The 19,232-nt window shown below is 40.9% G+C and overlaps 4 protein-coding genes across 4 annotated transcripts; 2 read left to right on the top strand and 2 right to left on the bottom strand.

Moving 5' to 3' along the window:
* Positions 1-66: 66 nt before the first annotated feature.
* Positions 67-8,875, top strand: LOC116650601 (multiple inositol polyphosphate phosphatase 1-like). Its single transcript, XM_032434691.2, has 5 exons — positions 67-213; positions 7,029-7,291; positions 7,362-7,598; positions 7,684-7,925; positions 7,990-8,875. Exons 2-5 carry the CDS (start codon positions 7,031-7,033, stop codon positions 8,642-8,644), a joined length of 1,395 nt encoding a protein of 464 aa, XP_032290582.1. The 5' UTR covers positions 67-213; positions 7,029-7,030; the 3' UTR covers positions 8,645-8,875.
* On the bottom strand, positions 5,480-6,018 carry LOC26531726 (cytochrome b-c1 complex subunit 10-like). Its single transcript, XM_015176304.3, has 2 exons — positions 5,859-6,018; positions 5,480-5,791 (listed from the first exon to the last, which is right to left on the bottom strand). Exons 1-2 carry the CDS (start codon positions 5,927-5,929, stop codon positions 5,665-5,667), a joined length of 198 nt encoding a protein of 65 aa, XP_015031790.1. The 5' UTR covers positions 5,930-6,018; the 3' UTR covers positions 5,480-5,664.
* Positions 8,876-9,230: 355 nt separating the features above from the next.
* On the top strand, positions 9,231-18,702 carry Mipp1 (Multiple inositol polyphosphate phosphatase 1). The gene is made up of 5 exons (XM_002046222.4): positions 9,231-9,383; positions 16,203-16,465; positions 16,530-16,766; positions 17,531-17,772; positions 17,843-18,702. The coding sequence occupies exons 2-5, from the start codon at positions 16,205-16,207 to the stop codon at positions 18,489-18,491; spliced, it is 1,389 nt and encodes a 462-aa protein (XP_002046258.1). The 5' UTR covers positions 9,231-9,383; positions 16,203-16,204; the 3' UTR covers positions 18,492-18,702.
* On the bottom strand, positions 14,650-15,188 carry LOC116650685 (cytochrome b-c1 complex subunit 10). Its single transcript, XM_032435073.2, has 2 exons — positions 15,029-15,188; positions 14,650-14,961 (listed from the first exon to the last, which is right to left on the bottom strand). Exons 1-2 carry the CDS (start codon positions 15,097-15,099, stop codon positions 14,835-14,837), a joined length of 198 nt encoding a protein of 65 aa, XP_032290964.1. The 5' UTR covers positions 15,100-15,188; the 3' UTR covers positions 14,650-14,834.
* Positions 18,703-19,232: the final 530 nt, after the last annotated feature.

Genomic DNA, 19,232 nt, shown 5'->3' with positions numbered 1-19,232 from the left:
CTGCTTGCTGCGACGCCCTTGCTATAAACGTTCGTGTGCTGCGCTCGTTGCCTCAGTTTCGTTTTAGACGCGTTCGCGTGCGGTTCTGTCAGCTCGTCACCCGTTTGTCGTTTACCGTTTGTCGTTTGCCGTTTACCGTTTGTGCGAATCGGTTAAGAAATTTATTAAGCCCAACGTGCGCATCTCTCGAGTGCATTTCAAATATTCAAATAGGTCTGTGTGTGGGTTTTTCTCTCTCGTTTATAAAATCTTTTCATCTACCGCTCAGCGTTCGCTGCAGCCTCAACTTAATTGGACAAACAATTTTCGTAACTAGCATTTGTTTCATTGTCTTTACAATGTCTGGCTGTACCTGAATAGAAAACGTAATTAACAATAGAACAAAACTATTTTCGATTCTTAAACAAAAAAACACATAAACCTGTTTTGGGTTTCGCTTATTAATAATCGTATCATATCTGTTATGCAATAAACCTGAGACGCCTTCGAGTCTCGCATTGACACGACATTTGATTTGACCAGCAAAGTTAACAACAACTTTTTGGTTTTTTTTTTTTGTTTTCTTTTCTGATGAGCTCAACGAATCTAATTTTCTTGTGAGCCGCCACCTTTTTGCATATGAATGAAAATTGCTGAAATTTGATGGGGCTACATTAATCAGTTTGGGAACATTTCGTTTCGTTTCGTTTCGTGCTTCTTGTTTCCCTTGGCACCGCTTATACCCTTCTTTAGGGTATTATAGCTATGCCGTGTAGTCTGTAACGCATACGAAAAGAAAATGCGAGACTCAAGCTTAAGCCTTACTGAACTCTTAACAGCTATCGTAATGGTATAGATATTCTTCCAGCTCCTAAAGCAGAGTTTTCTTTAGATTTTCAAAGCATAGTTCTGTATCTAAGGTATCTTAGTTTCGGCGTGTTTCTTCCAAGTTTCTTTGACCTCTTATGTTCTAAGCTGGTTTCTCTGGAAAGTTTGGGTTTTGGGATCTGCGTTTCAGGCAGACAATTAGGCCCAAAGTTCTTCATGTTTACGTAACATGGTAAATGCCAGCTGACAGCTGTTTCTGACCCCCCCCCCCCTGTTATACCCCTCACAGCACGCTGACTATCTTGGACAATCTCTCATGCGCATAAACGCGCGCGTTTTGCATGCGTTTTTGAACGCGCACAATCAAAATAATTAGCTGGCACTCAAATGAATTAACAAATTCACAAAAAAAAAAATACTGTGAAACAATTAAATATTTGCTTGTTTATGGACTTGGATAAGCCTGGAGTAAATAAATTGCGTTAACAAAACTGAGCCTAGGACAAACATGTCCCCCTTTTCGGGAACAGATTTATGACTTGGCACGAGGCAGTGCAGCACGCGACTCCAACCCAAAGATTTAGATAGGCTGCCACAACTAATTAAACACGCTCAGTTCTTAGGCTCATTAAACAAGCCAGTCAAAAGACATGTTTCAGTCGGGCGTCAACGACTCGCAATACTCTGTTTTTGCTTGCAGAATAATATTTCAATTATATGCTAATAGTCAAAAGCTGTATTTGAAAATAGTTGAAAAAAAATTAGATTTTTCTTTTTTTGGGCGTGGCCCGTAAGCCCTGCCCCCAATCGTTAGCGAAGACCTGCAGCAATTTATGTGCTAGCTGTGTGAGAAATATATTTTGTGAGTCTTCGCTCTAGAAGAAATTTATGTTATTTTCCCCCTCTTGCCACGCCCGCCTCTAATTTAAACAGTGTCTCTGGCGTGAATTTATGTGATTAAGTATTCCAGGTTTCGGGTCTACAGCCTCAATAGCGCCCCAAAAAAAAGAAAATGGTGCTGGGGCCCTAAGCCCGTATACAACTTTTATCCATTTGTGAACAGAGCATAAAAAAACAAACTCTAAAAGAATGTCACACAACACATTTGGCTCTGTGTGCGTGTGTGTGTGTGTTTGTTGTTAACGCTTCGAGTGCCAGCTACCTGATCGCGTTCCGCTTTCGGGCCAACAGCAACTGCAACATGAAAATTGGTTTTCAAAAAAATGAAAAACAAAAAAAAAACACACTTGTGTGGGCGCTGGAAAACCGGTTGGCATACGTTTTTCTCGCCCTCGCTTAAGTTGTGAACAGTTTTCATAGTTTTCACATTTGTCAGGTTTTTCACTTATCTAATATTCAATACGCAGGCGTTTTTCATAAATTTTCTAAATTTGTCAAAAATTCGTAGTATCTTGAGTTTCTGGCTAGATATTTATTTTGTTTTGGCCACGCTGCCAAATAGATTTTTGGCAATAGATGCGAGTGGCAGTATCTGCACTTAACCTTAGCCAAATGAGGAACCCCTCACCCCGTTTGGTTGGGGAGGGGGGGCTGAAAATAGCGTTTGATGTCAAACATTTCCGCAGTGCTTGGGTTTTTTGCTTTTTAATGGGAATTACTTAATATGCTTTTCGAATATATTCAAATATCAACATTCTACATAAAACACAAGCCCAGACGTGCCCAAATCGAAAAAGCCCCTCCCCACTTTCCCCACTCTGCTCCTCCCCCTTCGTATTTTATTTATAGGTTTTCCACGCAATCGCCTTTTGTTTTGGCACAAGTGAATTTTCAAGTTTTAGTCATAATACCGAACGAATTGCGTTGTGTCTAAGAGAACTTTTCGAGAATTCCAAGCGGCATCCAAAATGTTTGTGTGGAAATGTGCTTACCCTTCCCCCTCCCTTGGCTATCTAAGTATACCCTAAGGTCAACACACATAATTCTAAGTGGAGGGAGAGGTCTTTCACTTCTATTGGCTGCGTATCAGTATTTATACATAGAGCTCTACAAGTGATAAATTAAATGTCTAATGCCACCGAAGACCGAAGATCAAACTGATCATTTGGGAAATGTCTGACATTTATGCGCCAGCTCTCTAATTTCAAATGCGCCAGACGCAATTCTCAATTACAATGGGTATCCCAAAGGGTCTTTCTATGTGTCTTGCATATTAACTAGGGACAATCATCAAATTCTCAGCTGCGTCTAGACATGATTTTGGGTACTGAGGAAAGACTCTTCCGGCCGGGTATATCATATATTATATAATTCCTGACTGTATATATGCATGTCTATATCTAAAAGTGTTTACAAGCGATTTTATCTTGTGCATCATTTATGCTAATTGGGCTCTTAAAAGTCGCTGCCAGTAGCCTCTAAATTTTGCATATTTCCGCTAATTAATACACTCAGAGAAATGGGGAATTCTTAATTTTAGTCTTCTATGTTTTTCCACATAGCGAGTCAAGTCTTCTCTCTCTATTAAATTTAAAAAATATTAAGAAAAAGAAAGATAATATGCGAAATGCTAAATATATTCTTAATTTATTTACCAAATATCTTGGATTTAGTTCTTGTGTCTTGTTTTGAAGAATTTGTGTCTTCAAAGGTTCTTGTTCTTGGTTTAAGTATAATAATTTTAAATAAACGAAAACAAGATTATTTGTCTGAGTGTAGTGCATTGCACTCAGCTGCAAGTAGTTAACTACAACCAACTGTCAAATTTGACAAGCAGTTGCCAACTTTCCATCTGTCAGGGCTTTGCAGTGTTGGATAACCCTTCACAGTTCAACGATCTCTCGCTAGAGACTATTTCTGGGGCAGGGGCAATCTGTGCGGCCATAACAAATCAATTAAATTATGATTGGACCCAATTTTTGTTTGTTTCTGAGTTGTTTTTTTTTTTTTTTTTCGGACACTCTGCAGTTCCAGTTCCATTATGATGTATGCTAACATATATTTGTGCCAGCTGGTAAAAAAAAAATAAGATCTGTATTTGATTTATGTTTCGCTTGGAAATACTCATGCAGGGTAGGAGAAGCGGCACGAAATTGCGGAAAATCAACGAAAAATTAGTAAATGTCACGTTCGCATTAAAGAAAACATAAATAAATGCATAAATCAATGCGGAAAACAACTGCAAATATGAAAAGCGCGAATTAAGTTGTATAAATAAATACAGTAAGAAAATAATAGAATTCTCTTTCAGTTAACGAATATTAAATACTCTTGCAGTTATAGGAAAGATAATATCAAATATTTATAGAAATTGGCAGAAATCGCGCCAATTTGTAGATTTTCCTTTAATTATCTATTGAATAATATATTAGTATAAATATCGAATAGGAGATTTTAAAATTTCGTAAAAATTCTTTCTACTTTTGACTTTTATACGTGACCGAAATGGGCTTTAGTCGAAGGAAGTGAGCTAAGCACGAGCAAAGCCGGGCTATAACAGTTAGTAAAAGAGAGAGTTTCTTATAAAATCCATCATTCTTTGGGGGAATACGCTATGATGGTCCGATTTATATGATATTTAGATGCATTTGCCCAGGAAATCTTCAATTTTTCACATTTGAACTCAACTTTTGGATCGTTCGGTTCTATGAACTCTATATATTATAGTCAACCGATCCTGCGACAGATAAATGACTGAAGCCAGAAAAATCTATATCTATATCAAGTTCCACCAAAAAACTCACAACTGAAGACTAGAGCTGGATACCCTTTCTATCAAAAATGTATAGGGTATCGAAGATGTCTTCTACAATACAGTGTCTATAGTTTATATTGTCCACGAGAAGAGTATAGAAAATGTATAATAAAACAATTCCAATAGCTATTTTAAAACACATAAAAGCGATTTATAGCTGTGACAAATTGTGGAGAGAAGGGGCTAGTCAGGGGCAGGTGTATGTGGTTTAGATTGTTAACTATAGCTATAAACAGATACACACCCACACACACTCACACACACACACATACACACACACATATATGGATCTCGAAGTGAGCTAAACAAATGCGCTGCAGTCAATTTGGAATTTTAATTTCGCATTGAGAAAACAAAGGCGACGCATTCAATTGCATGAGAAAACCGATTAAACGATGGGACCTTGAGGGGGGTTTGAGATGGGGAGGGTTAGGATTGCGAATATTACATTGGCAATTAGACATTAGTTCCTTGATGACACCCGCCCCCCCTCAACCCACCCTCCTTCATCTGTGCATCCAATGGATGCGACGCTCTTGAAACTAACCAAATTGCGTGGATCTCACTTGTGAAAGATTCTATTCAAAGATCTCGGAAGCAGCTGGCCTTGAGAATGGGGAAATTGTTTTGGTTAAGCAGCCGCCTGTTGTGTTTAATTGAAAATTGAAAATCGCCGCAGCTAATTGCGGCTGCCAGCGCAGCACTTAGTTTACATCCCCCCCGCTGCTGCTGCCCCTGCTGCAGACCCTGATCTGACGTCATGAATGTAGCACGTTGCACAATTGACATATATCTGCTTTTATTATGCTATTACATCTACGACCTCTAAGATATTCTACTAAAAGTTGTCTATTATCTATTTTTGGCTGCCGTATTTGTTTTTGTTTTTCCTCAACTTTTGTATATTTTGATTGGCATCGATCTATTTACTTTTGCATTGTGCAACCAAAATGCATATTTCCCATCGCCACAGAATCAGAAATGGCATATGAAATGTGTTTTTAATTTTATGCTAGTTGAAAGACCTTTACCAAAATGTAAAAAAAACGTATGAAAATAGTGTGGATAATATGGCACAGCTTCGGTAGACTCTAAGAATACATTTATGCATTTTAGTTGAGTTTTTCTTGCAGGGTATTCAGCTATTTCGTTTCAGGCTTTGGATACTTTGTGTTATAGAGCGGGATATAGTTCGTGATCAGACGCCAGTCTGTGAAGTAGATCAGAGCCAAAACTCCAGCCATGCCAAAACAGCCAGCTGAGGGTATGCTGTGGGCGTGGCAAAAGACTTCAAGCTATATTAATCAATTTCTGACAATTTGCTTAAGCTACTCACAAGGCCTTGGCCATCTCCTGCTGGCCCTTGGTCGGCTTGATCGAGCATAAGAATTTCTTGACATGATCCATGGCTCGAGTCAAGAATAATAAATGATAATTCGTAGGCCGATAGAAATTCCGAGTTGAATAGACTGTAAAACAGTTTGTCAAAGCAAAGGCCTGCTGAGCAAACAAAATTTTAATTTAAGTTTGCATACCCTGTACACATTGAAAATGGGTATTATGGTTGTATGCAAGTGTATGAATAAATTATTTATATATTTTTATGCATAAATTATAATTTAAATAATTATCAGGTATATATGATCGGATGAAAAGGATGAGTCGATTTAGCCATGTCCATTTGTCCGTCCAATTTAATGTCGAAATCTTCAAACCAAAACCTTAGCATTATTATATCCAACATATTTTTTTCGCTATCTTCTTCGTCTTCTCCTATAGATTTTTGTAGATATATTTAAAAGGAACTTTGAATGTCTGCAACCGTAGCTTGGTGCCGATATTAAGGTAACTTCTAGTCGGGCATACCAGACTAGAACCTTTCACGTGTTTCCTCCAAGTCTGTCAATTAACTCAGCCATTGTGTCACCATCAAGCGAGCAGTCTATGAGAGAGGGGCTTAGAGGGGGATTCCATATTGAGAATAAATCAATTTGGATGCGGGTTAGCTAGGCCCCCGTCAAATGGGTCGTGTAAACAGAGCTACAAATTGAAACATTACATTGCCTTTTTTATGACAAAACCAACTTGACCCATGCCGGAGCTGGGCTGGGCTGGGGTGGTGGCAGTTATGATGACTAAAGGCAGGTGCCAATGGAAAACTGCACCAATTTGTCTGTCGCAAAATCATTAGCCTAATTACCAGGTGTTTGTATCTGCGTGTGTGTGTGTGCGTGTGTGTGTGTGCGTGTGTGAGCTGGCATTTTCTTTAGCTAAAATTCCATTGGAATCTCTCGCAACTGGCCAACATCGTGGGCCCTGCCCATATTGTCTTGACTCAACTCCTTGGCAGAACAATTTAAATGCCACACCTTATGACCTGCCCCCATCTAAACCCCCTTCAGCTGTCCACATATGATACCTGGGCGACAGTTCAAGGATATCGACAAAAGGCTGGGCAACTTGAATTTCATGAGCTTTATTCCTATTCTTTTATTCCCAATTGCAGTCATGCGTCTGCTGCTGTTGCTGTTGATGGCCCTTCTGGCCGTGGTTCGTGCCCAGCAGGACTATTGCTTCGGCAAGGACACGGAGCGACTGCAGACGCGTCAGTTTAGCTCGAAGACAGCCTATCAGATTGTCAAGGGCACCAACATGGACAAGCAGTATCAGGTGCCCGGCTGTGAGCCCAAGAAAATGTGGATCTTCCACAGGCACGGCACACGGCTGCCCACGCCAAGCACCATTGAGGCGGCACCGCGCCTGGAAGAGGTAGGTTAACCCCTAGGTTAACCCCTGCTCCAACACCTGTTTTATGTACTCCTCCTGGTGATCTTTGCAGATACGTGATTTGATAGTGGATAATTATCGAGTGCGACGCACCAAGCCCGAGACTGATGCCCTGTGCGATACGGATCTGACCGCCATCCAGATGTGGAAATGGAATACCAGCATCACAGTGGACATTGAGGAGTATCTGACCAGCCAGGGCTATGAGGATCTGCGCGGCACTGCCAAGCTCTATCAGCACTACTTTCCCACGGTGCTGCCCACCACATTCAACGATACCTACTACCTGGTAAGAACTGCTACCTGCGTTCATTTTGGAATATTGATAGTGTAGTCCTTGCAGTTCCTCCTAAAGCTTTTCTCCCTGCTTTCAGTTCCGTCACACGGACACACAGCGTACCACGGAGAGCTTCAAGGGCTTTGCCGAGGGTCTCTTTGGTGACAGCAATGTGGCTACTGCCGCGGATATACCCGAAAAGGATCTGCTGCTGCGTCCCTATGACTATTGCACGGACTTTAAGGACAAGAACTACAAGGGCGTGGGCTCCGAGTATCAGAAATATCGCACAACCGCCATATGGAATAATACTGTCGCGGATATTACACGTCGACTTGGGTAAGTGTCCAGTTGGTAGCAGCTGCTGTTATCCAAGACGAGACTAACCTTTCCGTTCCGATAGCTTCACGGTTTTGGCCGAGGATGATATCAAGCTGATGTACGACATGTGCCGCTACGAGCAGGCCTGGCAGGTGGATCGGACGAGCGTCTGGTGCGGCGCCTTCTTGCCCGAGCATGTGACCGTCATGGAATACGCCGAGGATCTCAAATACTACTACGGCTCCGGCTATGGCTTTGAGGAGAATACACGCTTCAATTGCCGCGCCGTCCAGGACATGCTCTCCCGCCTGAGCAGTCCCGTCTCGCCCCATGTGGTGGCCTATTTCGCCCACTCGACGGGTCTGCAGACGCTGCTCACCGCGCTGGGCATCAACAAGGATGACATCCCACTGCGTGCGGATAACTATGACTCGATGACAAGTCGTCGCTGGAAGACCAGTCTGCTGGGTCCCTTTGCGGGCAATTTCGTGGCCGTGAAATACGATTGCCCGGCGGAGCTGGAGAAGGAGAAGGTCGTCTTCTTCCTCAACCAGAATGCCGTGGACCTAGACTGGTGCAATGTGGGTCTCTGCAACTGGTCGGATGTGCTGGAGAAGTACAAAACCATCTCGGAGGCCAACTGTGATGAGTATTATTGCCGCTCTGGAGCGCCCGGAGGACGTGCCTCAATGCTGGTCACCGCATTTATTGCTGCATTTGTCTACTTGATGCATTAGACCTGACATAGATTTGACTTAAATAGCGCAGGGATCTGGTTTAGTTTCTAATTAGGCTATGTGCAAAGTTCGTACCAAAAAAATAAACTAAATGAGCAACAGAAGTGATTCACCTATTTTCCACTAAATGTACATTTTCTACTCTTATGGCTTTTTCCAATTAATTATTAAGCTCTGCTTGTGATAAATGAATAGTTAGATACGAATAAATAAATTTAAATTTTCAAAATACTTAAAACAGCTTCATATTATATGATATATGCAGCTTCCATAGGAACGATCGCTTAGAAATTGAGCTCTTGCACTGAATACACCTATTTTGCGCAATCGCACGGATCACCCTATTCTATCATACGAGGATGTAAGGATTGCAAAGAAAAAACGAAAATTGCGAGCATTGTGGATCGTATAAGCGGGCAACTAATTAACATCAACATCACGTTTGAGAGAGATTAGATCTCTCTCCGTTGTTTCGGTCACTCTCTCGCCGTTTCTCTCTCTCGCTCTCTCTCTCTCTCTGGTCACACTGCTTGCTGCGACGCCCTTGCTATAAACGTTCGTGTGCTGCGCTCGTTGCCTCAGTTTCGTTTTAGACGCGTTCGCGTGCGGTTCTGTCAGCTCGTCACCCGTTTGTCGTTTACCGTTTGTCGTTTGCCGTTTACCGTTTGTGCGAATCGGTTAAGAAATTTATTAAGCCCAACGTGCGCATCTCTCGAGTGCATTTCAAATATTCAAATAGGTCTGTGTGTGGGTTTTTCTCTCTCGTTTATAAAATCTTTTCATCTACCGCTCAGCGTTCGCTGCAGCCTCAACTTAATTGGACAAACAATTTTCGTAACTAGCATTTGTTTCATTGTCTTTACAATGTCTGGCTGTACCTGAATAGAAAACGTAATTAACAATAGAACAAAACTATTTTCGATTCTTAAACAAAAAAACACATAAACCTGTTTTGGGTTTCGCTTATTAATAATCGTATCATATCTGTTATGCAATAAACCTGAGACGCCTTCGAGTCTCGCATTGACACGACATTTGATTTGACCAGCAAAGTTAACAACAACTTTTTGGTTTTTTTTTTTTGTTTTCTTTTCTGATGAGCTCAACGAATCTAATTTTCTTGTGAGCCGCCACCTTTTTGCATATGAATGAAAATTGCTGAAATTTGATGGGGCTACATTAATCAGTTTGGGAACATTTCGTTTCGTTTCGTTTCGTGCTTCTTGTTTCCCTTGGCACCGCTTATACCCTTCTTTAGGGTATTATAGCTATGCCGTGTAGTCTGTAACGCATACGAAAAGAAAATGCGAGACTCAAGCTTAAGCCTTACTGAACTCTTAACAGCTATCGTAATGGTATAGATATTCTTCCAGCTCCTAAAGCAGAGTTTTCTTTAGATTTTCAAAGCATAGTTCTGTATCTAAGGTATCTTAGTTTCGGCGTGTTTCTTCCAAGTTTCTTTGACCTCTTATGTTCTAAGCTGGTTTCTCTGGAAAGTTTGGGTTTTGGGATCTGCGTTTCAGGCAGACAATTAGGCCCAAAGTTCTTCATGTTTACGTAACATGGTAAATGCCAGCTGACAGCTGTTTCTGACCCCCCCCCCCCTGTTATACCCCTCACAGCACGCTGACTATCTTGGACAATCTCTCATGCGCATAAACGCGCGCGTTTTGCATGCGTTTTTGAACGCGCACAATCAAAATAATTAGCTGGCACTCAAATGAATTAACAAATTCACAAAAAAAAAAATACTGTGAAACAATTAAATATTTGCTTGTTTATGGACTTGGATAAGCCTGGAGTAAATAAATTGCGTTAACAAAACTGAGCCTAGGACAAACATGTCCCCCTTTTCGGGAACAGATTTATGACTTGGCACGAGGCAGTGCAGCACGCGACTCCAACCCAAAGATTTAGATAGGCTGCCACAACTAATTAAACACGCTCAGTTCTTAGGCTCATTAAACAAGCCAGTCAAAAGACATGTTTCAGTCGGGCGTCAACGACTCGCAATACTCTGTTTTTGCTTGCAGAATAATATTTCAATTATATGCTAATAGTCAAAAGCTGTATTTGAAAATAGTTGAAAAAAAATTAGATTTTTCTTTTTTTGGGCGTGGCCCGTAAGCCCTGCCCCCAATCGTTAGCGAAGACCTGCAGCAATTTATGTGCTAGCTGTGTGAGAAATATATTTTGTGAGTCTTCGCTCTAGAAGAAATTTATGTTATTTTCCCCCTCTTGCCACGCCCGCCTCTAATTTAAACAGTGTCTCTGGCGTGAATTTATGTGATTAAGTATTCCAGGTTTCGGGTCTACAGCCTCAATAGCGCCCCAAAAAAAAGAAAATGGTGCTGGGGCCCTAAGCCCGTATACAACTTTTATCCATTTGTGAACAGAGCATAAAAAAACAAACTCTAAAAGAATGTCACACAACACATTTGGCTCTGTGTGCGTGTGTGTGTGTGTTTGTTGTTAACGCTTCGAGTGCCAGCTACCTGATCGCGTTCCGCTTTCGGGCCAACAGCAACTGCAACATGAAAATTGGTTTTCAAAAAAATGAAAAACAAAAAAAAAACACACTTGTGTGGGCGCTGGAAAACCGGTTGGCATACGTTTTTCTCGCCCTCGCTTAAGTTGTGAACAGTTTTCATAGTTTTCACATTTGTCAGGTTTTTCACTTATCTAATATTCAATACGCAGGCGTTTTTCATAAATTTTCTAAATTTGTCAAAAATTCGTAGTATCTTGAGTTTCTGGCTAGATATTTATTTTGTTTTGGCCACGCTGCCAAATAGATTTTTGGCAATAGATGCGAGTGGCAGTATCTGCACTTAACCTTAGCCAAATGAGGAACCCCTCACCCCGTTTGGTTGGGGAGGGGGGGCTGAAAATAGCGTTTGATGTCAAACATTTCCGCAGTGCTTGGGTTTTTTGCTTTTTAATGGGAATTACTTAATATGCTTTTCGAATATATTCAAATATCAACATTCTACATAAAACACAAGCCCAGACGTGCCCAAATCGAAAAAGCCCCTCCCCACTTTCCCCACTCTGCTCCTCCCCCTTCGTATTTTATTTATAGGTTTTCCACGCAATCGCCTTTTGTTTTGGCACAAGTGAATTTTCAAGTTTTAGTCATAATACCGAACGAATTGCGTTGTGTCTAAGAGAACTTTTCGAGAATTCCAAGCGGCATCCAAAATGTTTGTGTGGAAATGTGCTTACCCTTCCCCCTCCCTTGGCTATCTAAGTATACCCTAAGGTCAACACACATAATTCTAAGTGGAGGGAGAGGTCTTTCACTTCTATTGGCTGCGTATCAGTATTTATACATAGAGCTCTACAAGTGATAAATTAAATGTCTAATGCCACCGAAGACCGAAGATCAAACTGATCATTTGGGAAATGTCTGACATTTATGCGCCAGCTCTCTAATTTCAAATGCGCCAGACGCAATTCTCAATTACAATGGGTATCCCAAAGGGTCTTTCTATGTGTCTTGCATATTAACTAGGGACAATCATCAAATTCTCAGCTGCGTCTAGACATGATTTTGGGTACTGAGGAAAGACTCTTCCGGCCGGGTATATCATATATTATATAATTCCTGACTGTATATATGCATGTCTATATCTAAAAGTGTTTACAAGCGATTTTATCTTGTGCATCATTTATGCTAATTGGGCTCTTAAAAGTCGCTGCCAGTAGCCTCTAAATTTTGCATATTTCCGCTAATTAATACACTCAGAGAAATGGGGAATTCTTAATTTTAGTCTTCTATGTTTTTCCACATAGCGAGTCAAGTCTTCTCTCTCTATTAAATTTAAAAAATATTAAGAAAAAGAAAGATAATATGCGAAATGCTAAATATATTCTTAATTTATTTACCAAATATCTTGGATTTAGTTCTTGTGTCTTGTTTTGAAGAATTTGTGTCTTCAAAGGTTCTTGTTCTTGGTTTAAGTATAATAATTTTAAATAAACGAAAACAAGATTATTTGTCTGAGTGTAGTGCATTGCACTCAGCTGCAAGTAGTTAACTACAACCAACTGTCAAATTTGACAAGCAGTTGCCAACTTTCCATCTGTCAGGGCTTTGCAGTGTTGGATAACCCTTCACAGTTCAACGATCTCTCGCTAGAGACTATTTCTGGGGCAGGGGCAATCTGTGCGGCCATAACAAATCAATTAAATTATGATTGGACCCAATTTTTGTTTGTTTCTGAGTTGTTTTTTTTTTTTTTTTTCGGACACTCTGCAGTTCCAGTTCCATTATGATGTATGCTAACATATATTTGTGCCAGCTGGTAAAAAAAAAATAAGATCTGTATTTGATTTATGTTTCGCTTGGAAATACTCATGCAGGGTAGGAGAAGCGGCACGAAATTGCGGAAAATCAACGAAAAATTAGTAAATGTCACGTTCGCATTAAAGAAAACATAAATAAATGCATAAATCAATGCGGAAAACAACTGCAAATATGAAAAGCGCGAATTAAGTTGTATAAATAAATACAGTAAGAAAATAATAGAATTCTCTTTCAGTTAACGAATATTAAATACTCTTGCAGTTATAGGAAAGATAATATCAAATATTTATAGAAATTGGCAGAAATCGCGCCAATTTGTAGATTTTCCTTTAATTATCTATTGAATAATATATTAGTATAAATATCGAATAGGAGATTTTAAAATTTCGTAAAAATTCTTTCTACTTTTGACTTTTATACGTGACCGAAATGGGCTTTAGTCGAAGGAAGTGAGCTAAGCACGAGCAAAGCCGGGCTATAACAGTTAGTAAAAGAGAGAGTTTCTTATAAAATCCATCATTCTTTGGGGGAATACGCTATGATGGTCCGATTTATATGATATTTAGATGCATTTGCCCAGGAAATCTTCAATTTTTCACATTTGAACTCAACTTTTGGATCGTTCGGTTCTATGAACTCTATATATTATAGTCAACCGATCCTGCGACAGATAAATGACTGAAGCCAGAAAAATCTATATCTATATCAAGTTCCACCAAAAAACTCACAACTGAAGACTAGAGCTGGATACCCTTTCTATCAAAAATGTATAGGGTATCGAAGATGTCTTCTACAATACAGTGTCTATAGTTTATATTGTCCACGAGAAGAGTATAGAAAATGTATAATAAAACAATTCCAATAGCTATTTTAAAACACATAAAAGCGATTTATAGCTGTGACAAATTGTGGAGAGAAGGGGCTAGTCAGGGGCAGGTGTATGTGGTTTAGATTGTTAACTATAGCTATAAACAGATACACACCCACACACACTCACACACACACACATACACACACACATATATGGATCTCGAAGTGAGCTAAACAAATGCGCTGCAGTCAATTTGGAATTTTAATTTCGCATTGAGAAAACAAAGGCGACGCATTCAATTGCATGAGAAAACCGATTAAACGATGGGACCTTGAGGGGGGTTTGAGATGGGGAGGGTTAGGATTGCGAATATTACATTGGCAATTAGACATTAGTTCCTTGATGACACCCGCCCCCCCTCAACCCACCCTCCTTCATCTGTGCATCCAATGGATGCGACGCTCTTGAAACTAACCAAATTGCGTGGATCTCACTTGTGAAAGATTCTATTCAAAGATCTCGGAAGCAGCTGGCCTTGAGAATGGGGAAATTGTTTTGGTTAAGCAGCCGCCTGTTGTGTTTAATTGAAAATTGAAAATCGCCGCAGCTAATTGCGGCTGCCAGCGCAGCACTTAGTTTACATCCCCCCCGCTGCTGCTGCCCCTGCTGCAGACCCTGATCTGACGTCATGAATGTAGCACGTTGCACAATTGACATATATCTGCTTTTATTATGCTATTACATCTACGACCTCTAAGATATTCTACTAAAAGTTGTCTATTATCTATTTTTGGCTGCCGTATTTGTTTTTGTTTTTCCTCAACTTTTGTATATTTTGATTGGCATCGATCTATTTACTTTTGCATTGTGCAACCAAAATGCATATTTCCCATCGCCACAGAATCAGAAATGGCATATGAAATGTGTTTTTAATTTTATGCTAGTTGAAAGACCTTTACCAAAATGTAAAAAAAACGTATGAAAATAGTGTGGATAATATGGCACAGCTTCGGTAGACTCTAAGAATACATTTATGCATTTTAGTTGAGTTTTTCTTGCAGGGTATTCAGCTATTTCGTTTCAGGCTTTGGATACTTTGTGTTATAGAGCGGGATATAGTTCGTGATCAGACGCCAGTCTGTGAAGTAGATCAGAGCCAAAACTCCAGCCATGCCAAAACAGCCAGCTGAGGGTATGCTGTGGGCGTGGCAAAAGACTTCAAGCTATATTAATCAATTTCTGACAATTTGCTTAAGCTACTCACAAGGCCTTGGCCATCTCCTGCTGGCCCTTGGTCGGCTTGATCGAGCATAAGAATTTCTTGACATGATCCATGGCTCGAGTCAAGAATAATAAATGATAATTCGTAGGCCGATAGAAATTCCGAGTTGAATAGACTGTAAAACAGTTTGTCAAAGCAAAGGCCTGCTGAGCAAACAAAATTTTAATTTAAGTTTGCATACCCTGTACACATTGAAAATGGGTATTATGGTTGTATGCAAGTGTATGAATAAATTATTTATATATTTTTATGCATAAATTATAATTTAAATAATTATCAGGTATATATGATCGGATGAAAAGGATGAGTCGATTTAGCCATGTCCATTTGTCCGTCCAATTTAATGTCGAAATCTTCAAACCAAAACCTTAGCATTATTATATCCAACATATTTTTTTCGCTATCTTCTTCGTCTTCTCCTATAGATTTTTGTAGATATATTTAAAAGGAACTTTGAATGTCTGCAACCGTAGCTTGGTGCCGATATTAAGGTAACTTCTAGTCGGGCATACCAGACTAGAACCTTTCACGTGTTTCCTCCAAGTCTGTCAATTAACTCAGCCATTGTGTCACCATCAAGCGAGCAGTCTATGAGAGAGGGGCTTAGAGGGGGATTCCATATTGAGAATAAATCAATTTGGATGCGGGTTAGCTAGGCCCCCGTCAAATGGGTCGTGTAAACAGAGCTACAAATTGAAACATTACATTGCCTTTTTTATGACAAAACCAACTTGACCCATGCCGGAGCTGGGCTGGGCTGGGGTGGTGGCAGTTATGATGACTAAAGGCAGGTGCCAATGGAAAACTGCACCAATTTGTCAGTCGCAAAATCATTAGCCTAATTTCCAGGTGTTTGTATCTGCGTGTGTGTGTGTGCGTGTGTGTGTGTGCGTGTGTGAGCTGGCATTTTCTTTAGCTAAAATTCCATTGGAATCTCTCGCAACTGGCCAACATCGTGGGCCCTGCCCATATTGTCTTGACTCAACTCCTTGGCAGAACAATTTAAATGCCACACCTTATGACCTGCCCCCATCTAAACCCCCTTCAGCTGTCCACATATGATACCTGGGCGACAGTTCAAGGATATCGACAAAAGGCTGGGCAACTTAAATTTCATGAGCTTTCATGATTCCTATTCTTGTATTCCCAATTGCAGTCATGCGTCTGCTGCTGTTGCTGTTGATGGCCCTTCTGGCCGTGGTTCGTGCCCAGCAGGACTATTGCTTCGGCAAGGACACGGAGCGACTGCAGACGCGTCAGTTTAGCTCGAAGACAGCCTATCAGATTGTCAAGGGCACCAACATGGACAAGCAGTATCAGGTGCCCGGCTGTGAGCCCAAGAAAATGTGGATCTATCACAGGCACGGCACGCGGCTGCCCAAAACAAAATTCATCAAGGAGGCATCGCGGTTGGAAGAAGTATGTTTATCCTTGATTGCCCAGTTCAACACGGCTTTAATATGCTCTCGTTTGATTCTTGCAGCTACGTGATTTGATTGTAAAGAACTATCGCGTGCTGCATACAAAGCCGGATACAAACGCCTTGTGCCCAGCTGATCTGATCGCCATCCAGATGTGGAAATGGAATACCAGCATTACCGTCGACAAGGACGAGCATCTGACCAGCCAGGGCTATGAGGACATGCGGGGCACTGCCAAGCTCTATCAGCACTATTTTCCCACGGTGCTGCCAAACAGATACAACGACTCCTACTACCTGGTAAGATATCTCGGATACGCTTAACGGTAATGTCCAGAATTAGGCATTTCTTAAGCAGAGTTACGTACTTCCAGAACTTTTTAAAGTCTTGCAGAGGGTATTATAATTTTGTCGTAAAATGTGTAGCGCATATATCTTCGACCCCGATATAGCCATGTCCGTCTTTTCTATGCGGAATAGTCTTTCAGTTTTAAGCCTATCTCTATGTAACTTTGGAGAAGTGCTTCTTTCTATTGCACGGAGTGCATATGTTGGAGCCAGCTGGATCGGTCAACCATATCATATAGCTGCCATAGGAACAATTGGTGGAAAAGTAGGTTCTTGTATGAGAAACTTTTTAGTTTATCAAGATATTTTGACCAAACTTGGTATTTGTTAGTTTTACTGTGCTTCTTATATATTTTCAAAATCCTATCAACATCGGATTACTCTATCATATAGCTGCCATAGAAACAATCGGTGGAGAAGTGGGTTCTTGTATGAGAAACTTTTCAGTTTATCCAAATATCTGGACCAAACTCGGCATTTATTAGTTTAACGATGCTTCTTATATATTTCCAAAATCCTATCAACATTGGATTACTATATCATATGGCTGCCATAGAAACGATCAGTCTGATATTAGGTTTTTGTATGAGAAACCTTTTTTGGTTGTGCTTGCCGAAGATAGCCCTTCTTTCTCGTTTTGCTTATTTCAATAATATTGTCTTAAGTTAGTATTTGTCAGTGTCAGTTCGTTCTAAAGACTTTCTCGCTGCTTTCAGTTCCGTCACACGGACACCCAGCGTACCACGGAGAGTTTCAAGGGCTTTGCCGAGGGTCTCTTTGGTGGCAGCAATGTGGCTACTGCCGCGGATATACCCGAAAAGGATCTGCTGCTGCGTCCCTATGATTACTGTCCGTTTTATAAGACCAAAAACTACAAGGGCGCGGGATCTGAGCATAAAATATATCGCACAAGCGCCATATGGAATCAGACCATGGAGGATATTGCACGTCGACTTGGGTTAGTATCCGTATCCAGTCAGCAGCTGCTGCTGTTATCCAAGACGAAACTAACCTTTCTGCTCCCACAGTTTCAGAGTTTTGGCCGAGGATGATATCAAGCTGATGTACGACATGTGTCGCTACGAGCAGGCCTGGCAGGTGGATCGGACGAGCGTCTGGTGCGGCGCCTTCTTGCCCGAGCATGTCACTGTTCTGGAATACGCTGATGAGCTCAAGTATTACTACGGCTCGGGCTATGGCTTCGATGAGAACAGACGCTTCAATTGCCGCGCCGTGCAGGACTTGCTCTCCCGTCTGAGCAGTCCCGTCTCGCCCCATGTCGTGGCCTATTTTGGGCACTCGACGGGACTGCAGACGCTGCTCGTGGCGCTGGGCATCAACGAGGATAAGGCCAAGCTGCGTGCGGATAACTTCAATGCGAATCGTCGCTGGAAGACCAGCCTATTGGGTCCCTTTGCAGCCAACTTTGTGGCCGTCAAATATAGCTGCCCGGCGCAGCTGGAGAAGGAGAAGGTCGTCTTCTTCCTCAATCAGAATGCCGTCGAGCTGGACTGGTGCAATGTGGGTCTCTGCAACTGGTCGGATGTGCTGCAGAAGTACAAAACCATCTCGGAGGCCAACTGCGATGAGTATTATTGTCTGACCGGAGGAGCTGCCAGTCATGCCTCAATGCTGGCCGCCGCGTTTCTAGCTGCCATTGTCTACTTAATACATTAGATTCGACTTGGATCTGGCACAGATCTGGCAAGTATCCGGCGTAGAGCTGACATCTATTTGGTAAGAAACTGGCTCTAGGAAAAAGCTGTCTTAGATCTGCCCAGCACCTGGCCAAGATCTGGCAAGGACCTGGCTTAAGTCTGGCAATGATCTGGCATAGTTTAGTTTCTAATTTCTAATGTACAAAGTTCGTACCAAAAAAAAAAAATATATATCAAAAGAACATCGCGAAGAGCTCGCTTTAAGGTGCGCTGGAGGCATTAAAGTATTTTTTCAATAAATGTAAATTTTCTACTTTTAACGAGCACATCCAACACAGCAATTCGAGAAAAAACTGACACACACACACACAAATACACACATGAATAGCTTTTAATTAATTATTAAATTCTGCTTGTGGCAACTAAATACAAAGTTAACAATTAAATAGCTTTATAAACTATGTAATTAAATGACTCTAAGTAAAATCTGAATTATCTTTGCACAGTATAATATGATATGTAACATGTAGATGTCGAGCCCATTAAGTATTTATTTATATTTGAACTACTTTGTCATATAACTGCCATAGGAATAATCGATAATAAGTGAGTTATTGTGAATGTTGGCAACATTTTGCTCGATTGCACGGATCACCATACTAGCCTGGTATAGAGTAATTAATTATGGAGTGGACACACTGTAAGCGTGCGGGATTGATTCCGTTATATGTTTAGTGTGCAGCAAGCAGCAAAAACAAAA

The sequence above is a fragment of the Drosophila virilis genome, chromosome 3 (genome assembly GCF_030788295.1).
Source record: "Drosophila virilis strain 15010-1051.87 chromosome 3, Dvir_AGI_RSII-ME, whole genome shotgun sequence".
Lineage (NCBI taxonomy): Eukaryota > Metazoa > Arthropoda > Insecta > Diptera > Drosophilidae > Drosophila > Drosophila virilis.
This window is presented reverse-complemented; position numbering and strand designations above follow the sequence as displayed.